The sequence below is a fragment of the Prosopis cineraria genome, unplaced genomic scaffold, assembly GCF_029017545.1.
Source record: "Prosopis cineraria cultivar Desert tree isolate PC_DT_omini unplaced genomic scaffold, ASM2901754v1 PC4, whole genome shotgun sequence".
In the NCBI taxonomy this organism is placed as follows: Eukaryota; Viridiplantae; Streptophyta; class Magnoliopsida; order Fabales; family Fabaceae; genus Prosopis; species Prosopis cineraria.
In genome coordinates, this window is record NW_026555335.1 from 30,201,149 (window position 1) to 30,216,637 (window position 15,489).

The window sequence follows — 15,489 nt, forward strand, 5'->3', positions numbered from 1 at the left end:
AACTACGGAACTATCAAAGAAGTAAGAAAAGATTTTTGGCCGATAACCTTGTAATCTAATCACCATATTAGTCCCACTGTTAATGGAATGTCACCGTCAACGTATGCCCTCAAATTTAGAACAAGAAAAGAAAAGATTTGGATAAGATATGCAAAATAATTGTGAGAAAAACATCACTTTGCATTGTAGGTCCTTGTACTTAAATTTTTGATATTGTATGTTAACACTAAACAAAAATACAATAATCTATAATAAAATTTGAGTAAAATAGAAAGACCTAAACTTATATTATCCCTAAATTGTAAAGGGTTAGAAATAAATTGAAGTGGACTGTAGTTTTTCTTGAAGTCAATTAGCCCATCAATTTTCAAAACTAGGGACCCTCTAATCACCTCATTTTCAACCTAGTGACTCTTTCTTCCTCCTCCTCACCCTCCTAATTCAAAAATGTCCATAGAATTACTATTAACTGTAATTGCTAATTTTTCTTTACCAAAAAAAAAAAACCGTAAATGCTATTTTGTCGGCAAGTGATTTATTTACTCCTACACCAGACAGCTGGCTTCAGCTTCTTCAATTCTCAAATTCTGGGATTTACATCTCGTTCGCTTCATTCATAAACCAACAACAAAAGCTGTACGAGGTTGATCATGATGATCTTAGATGTTACTAGCTAGTATGCAACTTAAGAGCTGTGTGGATGAAGCAAGAACTTGTAATTGCTCAATTAAGCAGAGTACAAACCATTCATTACACCTTAGAGATTGAGAGGAAACAAAAGGTAGTGCCGGTATTCATTTGACTCTGAATAATTATAATAATAATAACAATAATCTAAAACCAGAAAGGATCAGAAAAGTAGTACAAGGTACAACAACAACATTAACTAGGAATGAGGACAAAGTAAGATTAATGAAAGCTTTCTAGTCACGGGTTTCTTGTAAGAGACGGTAAGCTGTTGCAACTACTGCTTGCTTCTTCACGCTCATCAGATTCGTTGTGAAGAGAATGAGAACCAGAGAGATGCGTGATTCCACTTATGCTTGAGGTCGACGAGGTAGGTGTCCGATTCAAATCAGTCTTACTATTATTATTGTTATTCTTATTGCTCTGTGATAAGAAATCATAGAACACAGGCCTTGAGCTTAACTTGTTCATCATGTCTCTATTCACTCTGAAATTGCTCTGTTCTTCAGTACTCATCTTTCCATTTCTTCTCTTCAAGAATATACGACACAGTACCCAGTTCTGCATACCCACCACAGAGCTCTGTGTCTGCAAAAAATAACCGAGCAGACCAGTTTGTTATGTTTTGATATATAATGAAGGAGAATGAGCCATAAACTTGAGCCTCTCTTACATTATGGAGGCGATACTCGTGCATGATCCAGTCGGTTCTGGAGCCATGAGGAGGCTTGCCTTTGTAGAAAACCAGAGTCTTCTTCATGCCAACGACGACTTGATGGTTGTTGGGTTTCGAAGTCAAAATTTGCTTGTCTAAACCCGTGGCCTTCCAATACCCAGAAAGTGTGGCTCTGTTAGATCGGCTTCCATTAGAGTACTTAGCTTCTCTGGTACTGAAGAAATATCTCTCCTGTTCCATATGACCTGTACAGAGTAAGCCCCCCTGATAGCTCTCTGTTAGAGCAAGAGAGATAGAGAGAGAGAGAGTGAAATTAAACAGAGAGAAACAAAGAGAAGCGAATCACTAAAACCTGGCAAGTCCCAAGGGTCTGATTTGCAGACATGAACCTCAGGAATGATTGAAGCTGGCAAAGGATAAGCCAAGACCTTGCGCTTCAAGTATTGAACCACAAGTTCTTCGTCTGTTGGATGAAATCGAAACCCAGGTGGCAATCTGAGCTCGCCATTTCTCACAAAACTCACTTTCTTCTCCTTCTCCATTAATTGCAACTATTAATTTCACAGTTCACAACCCAACGCACTCCTTCTTCGTCACTTTTATACCACAATACAGAATCATACACAAAGCAGAACCCGAGGCCAAAAGAGAAAGAAAAAGGCGATTTTATTGTAAATTTTACAGAGACTCAAAAGATAAAGCAAAAGGGTATTACGAAGGAAGGAAGGAAGAAGGAAAGAGAGAGAGAGGGCGAGTCGAGTCGAGTCGGAGAAGAGGAAGTGTGGCTTCTTTTTTATAGTAATGTGGCTGACACAGAGACAGACACAGAGGAGAAGTATACGACGACATATTTGGCGTAAACGACACTCAAGCTCCCATTTTCTTTGACGCAATTTTTTAAGACAAAAATATAAAGGGTAAATGATAATCAAAGACTCTTAAGAATATTAATTATAATTACATACATTAAATTGTTGAAATTACAATAATAAAATGTGATCCTTACAGATAAAAAATATAAATAATTAATTGAGAAATCAATAAAATAGATACACTTAAAATTAGGTTAGAAATTAACAAGCGTCATTATAAATCTTGATTTTTTTTCTTTCAATATATAAATGAACTACTTAAAAAATAAAAAAAATACATTTAAAATTATTTATAACTTAAAAATCATAAACTAATCACTTATAATTTTTTTTATTATCAATATATAAATAAATTTCTTGAAAAATATACAAAATATATTTAAAATTATTTATAATATTAATTAAGAATTTAAAAAATTAATTATACATCATTAGTCAATCATTTATGATTTTTTGATATCATTCAAAAATTAACAAAAAATACATGAAAATCTTTATAATATTAGTTAAAAATTTATTAAAATTTGCAATTAACAAAAGCTGATTTATTATTAATAAGGATTACGATCTATTATTTAGATATCAATACTTCACAGTAGGGGTATATAATGATTATTAATATCTTTATAGGTTCATTTATTGTGATTTTCCCTAAAACTGATCTCTTTCAAAATGTGAAATAATCCATTCCATCCAAGTTCTGAATGAATTCTTATATTAGACTAAACGGAACAGATTGCTCCTCCTAGTTTAGTTGCGATCGAAACGTTTTAGCCGAACCAGGCAGGGGAAAAAAATTATATTCCACAAGCAATGTCGTTTTCTACTCACATACAAGTACACAACATTTAATAATTTAGTGCAAGTCACCTTATGTGTCATCGCCTTCCCACGGAGGTCACCCAATAAATCCTTTGTTTATTCTTTTATTGAAGGTACAAAAATAGCCCTGATTGAGTGATTTCTACGGTCTCTGCAGTGTCATTTCCTGTAATTTATTGTTGGTATTAGAGCTTGACAAAAGAATGAGTTATTGCCTTGTTCTTTCAATTTTATTTATAAAATATATTTTACAAATTTATTTAATCTCATTTGTAAGTTACACTATAACTTTTTATATAATATTCCTTCCAATTTTATTTATAAATCATATTTTAAAAAGTTTATTAAATCTTATTTATAAATTACAGTGTAATTTTTTAAAATATTTGGTCTTTGTTATATTTATTATATAAAAATATATTTAAAATTTTATCCACTTTTTACTTCATGTTTTTTTTATTAATATTGATGAAATTGGTAAAAATAACTAATAAAAAAATTGGAGCAGTATGTGATCAGCACAGTGATACGTGCCGTTTAATCCATCGTCTTGTGTCGTTTTGGCTTTGACCTTTCACCCATTACGGCGACTACACATTTCGTGTGTTTATAGGCTAGTGAAGAGTTCAATTACTAAAAAGAAAATATATAAATAATAATATTTCTCGATTGCTTTTCTTTCACTCAATATCTGGATCTTGCACGGATTGACCGAAACTTACATATTAATATATTTTATTATTAGTATTTTTTATTTACGTAACGTAACACCATATGCATATCTAAAGCACAGAAAACATAACACATATATATACTATGAAGCATAACATCAAGGGAATAAACTAGGTTTTCGTAGCGCCCACCTATTATTTTAGAGAAAAATGTCAACAAATGTGTCGCCTTATAAAATATTATGAATGTCAATTTGTGAAGGGAGCTGCAAGAAATCGATTGTCATTTGCGCTGCCTCAAAATTAGATAAAGAAACATTGTTATCATTTATCACTTGATTTAACATATATGTATAAGATTAAAAGGTCAGTTTCACCTTAAATTATATGTCTAGAAATATATGAGATTTTAAACTTATTTTGAGTATAATATATCCCTAAATGTAATGTCATTTTATTATTAACAAAAATTAATTATGACTGTTAATTAATAAAAAAATCATTGAAAAAAATTAAAAAAATACAGAAAATGATTAAAAATTATAAACAAGAACAGAAAAATTACAGAAAAAGGTCATGATTTTTTTTAAAAAATTGAGATTCTGTTCTACAATTTTTGAATCAATTAACAACTAAAGTTAATTTTTATTAATGATATGAGCAATATTGTATTATTTAAAAATGTTGAAGGAATATATTATATTAAAAATGAGTTTGCAGTCCAAGACACTGTTAGGTCTATAGTTATACATACACACATACATATAGAGAGAGAAAGAGAATTATTTAAAAATATATACTTTCTTCATTCAAAAATATAATATATATTTTGAGGGGTTGTATGTTAAAAAATATAATGTTGTTTTAATCTTTCAAGGTATAATAATTATTTTTAAAAAAATATTTTTATTAAATAAATTATTTTATATTTATGTTAGGGTAAAATCTTTTAAGGTATAATTATTACTTTTTTTAAAAAAATTTTTATTGAATAAATCATTTTATATTTATATTAAAATAAAATAATTTATTAAATAAAGATAAATATAAAAAGATGGAGTTAATTTAAAAATAAATAACTACTTTATTAAAAAATAATATTTATTTTTTAAATGCATTATATTTTTAAACCAAAGAAATACACACATCTCAAGGCACGCACCCATTATTTGCTGATTGTATTTTACGTTACTTTATCTGTGGACTGGGGGCCTTAATTAAATGTTATATTTAGTTCCAGTAAAGCTGTTAAACGGGCAGCTCAGCCCCTGATGAATTAACTTTTATAAATAGAAAAAAATAATCACGAGTTAAATGAGTTAATTTGTTATGACCCACTAAAACAAGTAAATCATAGAGTGATGATTGGATGCACTAATATTATAACAAAATTTGGGAAATTGCCACGAAAAAAACTTCGCAAACTAAGGTTGAATATAATTCATCACTAGCTAATTTACTATAATGGATTTTGCAATAGCAATAACAAAAGAATTATTTCACTAACCACTAATAATGTTAGTTAATTACAATTATCAACACTTTAAATATAGTACTCTTGTTGTTTAAAAATATAAAATATTTTTAATTAAATCTCACATTTCAATAAAGTACTCTTTCATTCCTATTTATAGGAAAGAGAGAAAAAAAGTTTGATCTTATTTATAGACACTTGTTAATTTTCAATATTCATCTTCACGTCTTTGCCTTTATTAAATATTTTGAATAAAAATATCAGTAATGAGATTTAAAAACATTTATTAGGGGTAAAAATGAAAATTTGTTAATTTTTAAGAGAAAGTTAATGAAGTTTAAGGTTTTTCTTAATTTTAATGAAACATGCTGAAAGTGACTTAAAAATAGGGCCAAAGAGAGTAGTTATTTATTTTTAAATCAACCCTATCTTTCTATATTTACCCCTATTAAACACCCTAAAATAAATATAAAGTGATTCATTTAATAGGGGTACTTTTAGAAAAAAAAAGATTACATTTCAAAAAATTAAAAATACTTTATATTTTTTAACATCCAATTCATCGAAGGAGTATATTATTAACTAAAAGATTTCATTCATTAACTTTCTTATAAGTATCCTCCTTAATTAATATCTATTTACATCTTTTCACAAGGTTCAACAGTGGCGATGGCACCAAATTTTTAATCTTTTCAGTAGTGATTGGCATGCTATTGTAAGACATACTCTCAGACAGAATAATATATGTGTTGATTGGCTCGTGAAGTCTAGTTTTGATCAAAGTCATGAATGTAAAATCCTTTAGAATTGTTCTAGAGAGCTCACTTGGTGATTGTATCAAAGTTGTAAAGGGTCTTACTAGCCATAATTTTTAGTTAAATAAAAAGAGAATTATATTAAAGTCCCGTATAAAAAAATTAATTATTGTAAGGTTCATTGTCAACTGAACTAAACTATATTAACAACTAGTTATATTGTTAATGCAGTTTAATTCAATTGTCAATAAAATTTGTAATAATTAATTTTCTTATATGGGACTTGGTTGTAATTCTCCGTTAAATAAAGGAATCTTATCAATGTCTTATATTTTAATTTTAAAAAAAGTGCATCTCTCAACTCTCCCCATTAACATATCTAACACTCCTGTGTGCATGTTCCAAACCACATTAATCAAATTTTTTAATCATTTTTTTCTTAAAAATGCCACACGGACCTTTTTCACATGCATATCATGAATTTTATCTTTTCTTGTTGAATCACACACACACAATATATATATATATATATATTTTTAATAATTTCATATCTACTGTCCCTAGAATTTTTTTTAATTTTTCTTTAAAACCTGACATTTACTATCTTATAATAATTCGATAGTTTTTTTTTTAAAAAAAACTAAAAGATATTGTATAATTACATAGTATTTAACTAGATATGATGTCTTTCTTCATTTCAATTACTGCCCAACTTATATCATATATTCATAACACTTCCATTGATGTCATTTCAGCATCATATAGTAATAATGATGGATTTTACTATAAAAGAATTGTTACTAATTTAAGTTTTGCAAACTTCTAACAGCAGAATTACATATTAATGCAAAAAAAAAATTCCTCTAAGAAATTTTGTTTGAACTTAGAGGAAAAAAAATCCATCTCAAATTTATCATTGATTAGAGTTGAAAAAATTTAGCTCAAATTTGGTGTATGATTTGACCAATTCAAATTTAATTAGCTTAGGAAGCCCTTCTAGAAAGGACTGTAGGATAGGAGATTCGTTCTTTTTTGGGAATGTAGAATTGAATCAATGTCCTCTTATTTCTGCCTAGTGGATCCTATCCATTTTGCCCTGTTTTACGCCCTTGTTGACCCTAGGACAGTCCTAAAGGTCCTAAACCTACCCTTAACCATCCTAGAGCTCAAAAACTTGTTCTCATAAGACTTCTCGGAGAAGCAGGTTGTTACACTTATCTAGCCACAAACAAAAACCTCCTTAGCCTTTCCAACATCTAGTCCCAACTCACTATCCATTCCTACAATGCTTTGTCCAATCCTACACTTAATTTTACCTTATATCTAAATCTATTTTCTGCCCAATTCGATCTAATCCTTGCCTCTAAGTCTCCTCTTTAAGCCATCATTAGTCTTCTAAGTCCTAGAAAAGAAAATTTAAATGTTACATTTCTCTTAGAGCTTGGTGCTCTCCATGATGGGAGGGTTCATAGTGGCATCATGGGCTTTCAAAGGTGCTCCTTTGGTAACGGTTGGGTGAGGGGGGAGTAATGATTGATAACTAGTTTAGGTCTATTATGTTCATTGTCCTTTGGAAGTTGTTACCAACTTTCAAATGTGTTTTCCCTTCTATTATAAGTGGGGTTGATGGAATAGTTGTAATTAGAAACCCTTTATTGATGGTAAAATGGGTTAGACTCGATTGAGCAAGTCATAGAATTATCACTCCCTCTTCCCATAATTCTTAGAAGGTAGATATAAACTAGTCATTAACCTTTTTGTGACAAGGCTTGGCTTTGGTTGTTGTGTCTAGCCCTTGTTTTTGTTTGGTTTCTTAAGGGTTTTTGGTCTAGTTTATTTTCATTTAATATTGGATCTTGCTGGTTTATATTGGAATTGGTATTTTGATATATTTTCCACTTCCTTCTAATGATATTATCCCTTCAATTGAAAAATTTGGTGGGACTCAATTGTTCAGATTTTGCTTATGCTTGTACGTTCACCTACTTGAATAATTGAGCACTTATTTGGTTCATTTCATGATAACTTTTAGGTCATCTTTGGTTACTAAAAAAAATGGAATAAAATGAATTGAAAAAATCAATACAAAAACAAATTAAATCATCTCTCATTCTCATGGAAAGCATGATAAAACTCATTAAGATATACTAAAAATATGAGAATTATTACACCCTCCAAAAATTTCATGAATCATGGTTTCCAACCTTATAAATTAAATTATCTTTTTTTTTATGAATGTAGTTCACTATTCTTTTTTATGATCTCAATTTTATCTTTATTTTTTTTTTCAATAAATTCCATTCCATTTCTTTCTAGTAACCAAATGTGACCTTAAGGGAATGATAATTCTTATTCCATTACCATTAAAAGTGCAGTTGGATGGTATTTGAGTTTTGTAATCCTTAGTGCATAGTAACCATATGGTCACTAAGAAAATGGAAATAAAAGATTCTAAGGTTATGAATCCTCATTACCATGGGTTGGAAAAAATGCTTGTGTTATTAATCTGTGCCGACATAGATGTTGATTGGCAATGGTGATAATGCTGTGAAACTATCATACTGGAAGAAGAACAACCGCAAAGGGGAAGGAAATTTGTATCTTGACCATGGACAAAATAGTCATTTAATTTCATAACTTGCCAAACATATACTAGTACAAGATAAGGCCTTTTATAAGAAACTTTCTATATTGATTGGGAGGCAAATGATATAAAAAGTTAAGGTGGTAACATTTTCATAATATTGCAATTGACTGTTGGACTTTCTATATTAGATGTTTAGAACACTGTGTAGAAAATATTTTTAATTTTTTAAAAATAAAAAATTGTCACTTTTTACATCGGGTGCTTTGTACTCAATGTAGAAAGAGCCTTTAATTTTTTAAAAATAAAAAAAATGCTCACTTTCTACATTAGGTGACAGAGGCACCTGATGTAAAAAGTGTTTCAAAATTATGCAGATGTGTCTTTTCTTCATTGAAACCTTCTTCTTCCTTGTGACCTCAAGCATCCATTTGTCTTCCTCCTTGCGTTTCCTCTTCATCAAAGCCTCCCTCCTCCTCCCTCCTTGTTGTCCTCCTCCCCACAAAACCCAAAACCCATTTCCCATCACCCTCCTTTGTGGGTTCTTCAAGAATTCGCTTGGTATCTTTTTTAATTTATATATACATATATACATATACATACATACATACATATATGTGTGTGTTGATAGTTTAATTTATGTTTAATTTGATTAATTCTTTTAATTAGTTATTATATAATTGCTTGCTGAGAGTACTGGGAGTAGCTGCCTAATGCCCTACGTTATGGCATGTAATCAAATAATTGGTATTGTTTATGTTTAAAATTGTGTATTTTTTGCTTATAATATTTTGTGGAGGTCTAATTTTAAGGAAGACTTTGCCCAAAAAAAATTTTTAATTTTATTCTTTTCACTAAATTGCTTCAAATTTAGTTGTTATTGATATTAATTATTGTCGAGGGTACTGTTACTGACTTTATAAAGCCTTAAGTTGTTACATGTGACCATTTATTAAGTATAAAATTGTGAATTTTTTTTTTGTAAAATTTTTTACAAAGCCTTATGAGGTCTAATTTTTAGTAAAGACTCAGCCAAAATTTTTTTCAACTTTATTCTTTTTTTCCTAAATTACTTTAAATCTTATGTGAATTAGGAATTTAGATTTTTGAAATATCTTGAAGATGATAACCCATTAGTTTTATTCTTCTTTAGATAGTTACATATGGATCATAGTTGGATAAATGCTAAATGAATAAGTGATAAGTATAATAATGGGGTGAAAGAGTTTTTGAAATTTGTTAACAAAAACGTTGTTGACAATATTAGGAGGTTTTATTATTCTTGTGTAAATTGTTTGAATGAGAAGAGAATAGGTATTGCTGAAATAAGAGAGCACTTAATTTTGTGATGGGATTTGTAAGAATTATATAGTTTGGATTTAGCACGATGAATGATTGAAAAATCTTAGTAGTACATCTCAATATGTAAAAATTAATACTATTGATGGTGAAGTAGATATGGATGAATATCGATTAGAGAATATGATCCATGATATTAGGAAAGAAGCTTTTGAGCGAGCATATGTGTATAATAACTTGTGCATTGACATGGAGAAACCTTTATACCTAGGGTGCATCAATTTTAATATGTTGTTTAGGGTGTTAAAATTGGTTACCTTGAAGGTAAGAGGTAGTGGAATGACAAGAGTTTTACATGGTTGTTAGAGTTACTCTAAGAAATGTTTTTGAAAGACAATGTACTACAAATTGTTGCTATGATGTCAAGAAGATATTGTGCCCAATGAGTATGAAATATAAAAAGATACACACATGCTCTAATGATTGTGTATTGTACAGAAAAGAGCTTGAAGGAGAGGAGAAGTGTCCAAAATGTGAGCCGCCATGGTACAAAGAGAAGAGAGCTCCTATAAAGGTTTATAGCATCTTCCAATTATATTAAGATTCAAGCGGTTATTTAAAAATGCAAATGATGCAAAGAACTTAAAGTGGCAGATAGATGAGATGATATTTGATAGAAAACTGTAACATTCAACTAATTCTATTCAATGGAAGAAAATTGATCAATTATTTTTAAAATTTGGCAATGAGCTTAGGAACCTCAAGATTGGACTTTCTACTAATGGAATGAATCTGTTAGTAGTCTTAATAGTATACATAGTTCATGGCTTGTCCTTTTAGCAATTTACAACTTATCACCTTAGCTATGCATGAAATAGAAGTATATAATGCTATCCATGTTGATTTTACGACCAAAATAACTTGAAAATGACATTGATATTTACCTAAAATCTCTTATTAAAGACTTGAAAGAGCTATGAGAGGTAGATGTGTGGAAGTGTTTGATTAAAATTAGAAAGAGAATTTTAAGTTACATGTTATGATCTTTTGCATTATTAATAATTTTCCTGCACATAATGATAATTTGTTTGGCTATAGTGTCAAAGGTTATAAAACATGTCTAACTTGCAACGACGGCACAAGCTACTATCAACTTCAACATAGAAGGTAGATGGTCTACATTGGCTCTCGAAGGTTTTTAGATGAGATCACCCTTATCGTAAATTGAATAAAGTTTTTCATGGCTATCAAGAGCATAATCATGCTCCAGATGCTTTGACTAGGAGCAAGTATATGAATAAGTCAAAGATATCAATGTTATCTTTGGTAAGACTTAGAAGAATACAAGTGCAAAAAACATATAGAAAAAAAAGGTCTATCTTTTTTTACTTTTCATAATGGAGCAATCTTGAAGTGAGTTATTGTATTGACATCATACGCATGGAGAAAAACATGTGTGATAGTATTATTGAAACACTTCTGAACATGCCAAGTAAGACTAAGGATGGTATAAATGTAAGATTGAATTTGAAAGAAATAGGAATATGAGAGGACTTACACTCAAGATCAAAAGGTAAGTAGACTTATTGTCCTCCAGCCTCTCATACATTATCCAAGTTTGAGAAAATAAGTTTTTGTGAGTGTTTACACAAAATCAAAGTTCTCTTAAGGTGTTCTTGAAATATTAGGAAGCTTGTGTTAGTGAAAGAGTTGAAACCAGTGGACTTAAAGTCTTATAATTGCCATGTCTTAATAGAACAACTATTGCCTTTGGCTATCGAGGCATATTGAAAGAAGATTTAAGCATACAGAAACTAGACTTTGCTTCTTTTTCAATGTTATATGTAATAAATTTATTAATCCCCATAAACTGAAAGAATTGGAACAAGAAGTTTATACTATCTTATGCCAACTTGAGATACACTTTCTTCCTTCATTTTTTAACGTCATGGTACACTTAATTTTGTATCTAGTGAGGGAGGTAAAATTGTGTGGACCTGTTTATTTATGATGGATGTACCTAGTTGAGAGATACATGAAAATATTTAAAGAGTATTTAAAGAAGCCATACCGACTCAAAATAATTAATCCTTGAAAAATATGTTACCAGAGAAGCTATAGAGTTTCATTCTGATTACTTGTCAAGTACAAAACCAATTTGGCATCATAAATCTCGTCATGAGAAGAGGCAATCAAGTCAAGGAAAATGTAGGGTATTGGTAAAAAGCATGAATCATAATGAAGTGCTAGAAGTATAATCATATATCTTGAATAATATTGATGAAATTCAAGAATGCATGTAGCATAAAATTATCAGATAAGAATGACTTAACAAAGATTGTTGAAAGAGCACAATAGACTTTTATAGATTGGCTCAAGCAGAAACTTTTAATTGAAAGTAGCCTTTCTGGTATAGTTAAATGGTTGGTAAAGGGTCCTAACTTTGATATGATATGTTGGAATACATATAATATTAATGGATGTTCCTTCTATACAAAGTCATTGGATGAGAAGAATATAATGCAAAATATTAGGTTATGATAGTGGCTAAATCTATGTACTTTTTAGCATAAAAGATATGAAACCTAAAATAACAATCATGCCTTATTTTAGAGTTATTAAAGTGATTTGAGAGGTTGACTATATAAAATTTAGAGTTCTTATTTTCAAATGTAATATGTTAACAATAACAATAGTGTTCAAATGAATAAGTTAGGATTTACCATAGTTGATCTTAAAAAACTAACTTATATAAATGAGCCCTTTATTATGGCAAACCAAGCTAAACAAGTTTCTATATCACCAATCTAGTAAATAAAAATTGGTCAATAACTTTCTAAGGAAAAAGAGTGATTTATAGTGATAATGAGAATGAATCAAACTTTGATATTTTTGAAACTCCTACATTCATATTAAGGCTACCAGTTTGAATGAAGTAGATGATGAACATGCCACAAGAAGTAATTGCCATGAAGAGATATGGGAGAATATCACTATATGAATTTAGTTTTTATATTAAAGTATGTTTTTCAAGTCCAATTTATTGTATGAATTGATTATCTAAATTAAATTTATATTATGTGAATGTTTTTCAATTATCTTATCTTTGATTATTTTTAATTAATTTTATTTATGTGAATTAACAAGAACATAGAGAATTAGAGTGGACATAGTGATGATACTCAAAGCAAACCTACTCAGAACTAGCTGATTAGTGATGTTACTCAAAGTTAGGTGAGTCAAAGCACCCTTAATGATAAGTTAAGTTTGAGCTAGGTTGTAAGGAAAGGTAGACAAGGCACACAATTAAGAGAGCTGACATTGAGTAGGAGTATTGGGCACATATTATCAATTCAATTTAATCAGAGATAGAATCTGCAAAAGGAACATAAGCTCATGTTCATTAGTTATCTTGGCCTCTTATCATGTACCAAGGCTAGTATCTTGTTTAATAACTGGCCTAATATGCTAGAGCATGGAAGGACCAAATTTAGGAAAGTATTCAGGTAAATCACTATAAATTAATAATTTTTTGTAGTTATATGTTATCATTAAATTAATAATTATTATATTGTTTTAATTGTAGTTCCTCCTAATCTAGCATGTCGACACAAGTTGATTTCTTTTTATGGATGGCATTAGAGAGGTTTCAAACTTGATCTTGCTAGAAAATTTATCCACATATACTAAGGTGCCAGAGGGTCAAGCTCTTACCAATCCTCTTGAGATATACTAGTTCCTCAATGAAGATACATTGTGAGAATTCATTAGGTTCCATACTTCTGAATAAGCTTTGGTTAGTTAATTTCTAATTGATTTAAGTTTTGTTTTGATTTACTTCAATTATAAAATCTAAAATTTAATTTATTAATAGGAAAAATGAGCTAGAGGACAAGACATTGTTTGAAAGAATCAATTCCCCCACACAATATCTTGTGGAGTTATACTAAGGTTGATGATATCTCGATGGCAAAGAAGCAGAAGAAGAGAGAAGAAGAAGCTAGGTCTGATCCTTTTATAGTCCTTTCTCTACCATTCCTTGTTTCTCGAGAGGATAAATGAAGATATGGACACTAATACAAGTTAGTGAGATGACATGTGAGATTGCTAAGAGGATTGTAAGTAATGTTACTATTTCTTATCCTTTTAATTTTCTATACGATTGTATATATTATTAATTAGTATTGTTCTTTTTTTGTGTTATAAGATACTCTTAAGGAACAAGCCTAAAGAAGCTTCACTCCAAAAAGAAAAAATGATATCTTAATGGTTGCTACAGGCAAGCCATAGCATCCACGTTGTGTGAAGGGTGTTAGACAAGCTATGGGTATTAGAGACTAATTTGGAGCACCTATGCATCCTAACTCAGGAGGTGTAGTGATGGTATCCACTATGAGGAAGCAAATTAGGGATGAGATTGAAGCTTCATTCACAGCCCACTTGGAAGCCTCGTAAGATCAACCTTACTAATTCACAATTAACTTCTAAATTAAAGGTAATCATGGGAATAATCCTTAAAAATTACTAAGTTTGTAAAATTTTCAAGAATAGGATCCCAAGTTTTTAAAATTCAAAACACTCCCATAAACTTTTATCATTCATAAATCAAAATACAAAATGTACACAAAAGCATGGGATATTTATTTATAGCAAAGCATTTGCATTTGGCTTGGAAAAAACACTTTTTGATGTAAGTCATAGCGATGCGCTGCAGTTTACTGCATATACTCCATGGCTCATCTATCCATGAATTTGATAGCATGGAGTTGTCACATGATAGCTTTTGGGGCAAACCTTTGACATGTCCTTGTTTTTTCATCTGATGTCCGATTAAGATGATTTAAGTGTCTATGGATCAAATAAATTTTCAATCAAGAGTTAAATACCCATTTCCAAACTCATTCTTTTTTACAATAATAAATAACTTAGGTGTCCATTTCACAATTCAAGTACCAGGAGCTCATACCAACTTTTAGACCATGCTCAATGGATTATAACGAACTCGTACAATATACCATAGCCAATCAATCACACATATATCATATTTTCAATGTTTAATCCCTTGATCATGAAAATATAAGAGGAAGCCAAATTCTCATAAATCATTATCTAAATTATAATATCCATTCATTTACACATCTCCCTACTTGCACTAGTATTTTGACCTTATTTACACATACCACATCACAAACAACTCAGGGCACAAAATACACATTTAAATCGATCTCACAATTAATACAAGTAGTCAAAATAATTCACACTATAACCTAGTTGGCAAATTATCAATAAAATATACATAATTAAAATTCTATGAGAGGTCTACTATTAGGATCACTAATAAATCCTATGCCTCTAGTCATTTCTCCCGATCTTGTTCTAACAAGCTAGTCCCTGTAATATTGAAGAAAGAAAGGTAAGTGTAACTACTCAATAACTAAGGTCAATCTAGCTTGTACAAATGCATGTCAATCCATTATTAATGCAAATGGAAATTACAGTTTTTCCCAAGTTCTTTTGCTTTTCAAAAAAGTTGCCAAAAAGTTGCCATAACCATAATACTAACAACCATTAGAAGGGTATAAGTATGATTCAATTCACATCATTAATAAACATCAAAACATATATGGGGTTACAATACTAACAATCATG

General features: G+C 30.0%; 1 protein-coding gene across 2 annotated transcripts; it reads right to left on the reverse strand.

Annotated features, from left to right (window-relative positions):
- Nucleotides 1-697: 697 nt before the first annotated feature.
- Nucleotides 698-2,141, reverse strand: LOC129307884 (NAC domain-containing protein 83-like). 2 transcript variants are annotated; one of them, XM_054948824.1, is made up of 3 exons: nucleotides 1,716-2,141; nucleotides 1,361-1,608; nucleotides 698-1,275 (listed from the first exon to the last, which is right to left on the reverse strand). In XM_054948824.1, the coding sequence occupies exons 1-3, from the start codon at nucleotides 1,903-1,905 to the stop codon at nucleotides 928-930; spliced, it is 786 nt and encodes a 261-aa protein (XP_054804799.1). In that variant the 5' UTR covers nucleotides 1,906-2,141; the 3' UTR covers nucleotides 698-927. The 2 variants fall into 2 exon arrangements, with proteins under 2 accessions (XP_054804799.1, XP_054804800.1); XM_054948825.1 differs by having other exon boundaries at nucleotides 1,361-1,627; nucleotides 1,716-1,857.
- Nucleotides 2,142-15,489: the final 13,348 nt, after the last annotated feature.

What these genes read in the sequence shown, in the direction of transcription:
- LOC129307884 (XM_054948824.1), bottom strand. Translation starts at nt 1,905, where the DNA reads ATGGAGAAGGAGAAGAAAGTGAGTTTTGTGAGAAATGGCGAGCTCAGA. An exon ending in AGACCCTTGGGACTTGCCAG is followed by an intron (nt 1,609 to 1,715) that starts GTTTTAGTGATT and finishes TACTCTGTACAG; the next exon opens with GTCATATGGAACAGGAGAGA. An exon ending in ACGAGTATCGCCTCCATAAT is followed by an intron (nt 1,276 to 1,360) that starts GTAAGAGAGGCT and finishes TATTTTTTGCAG; the next exon opens with ACACAGAGCTCTGTGGTGGG.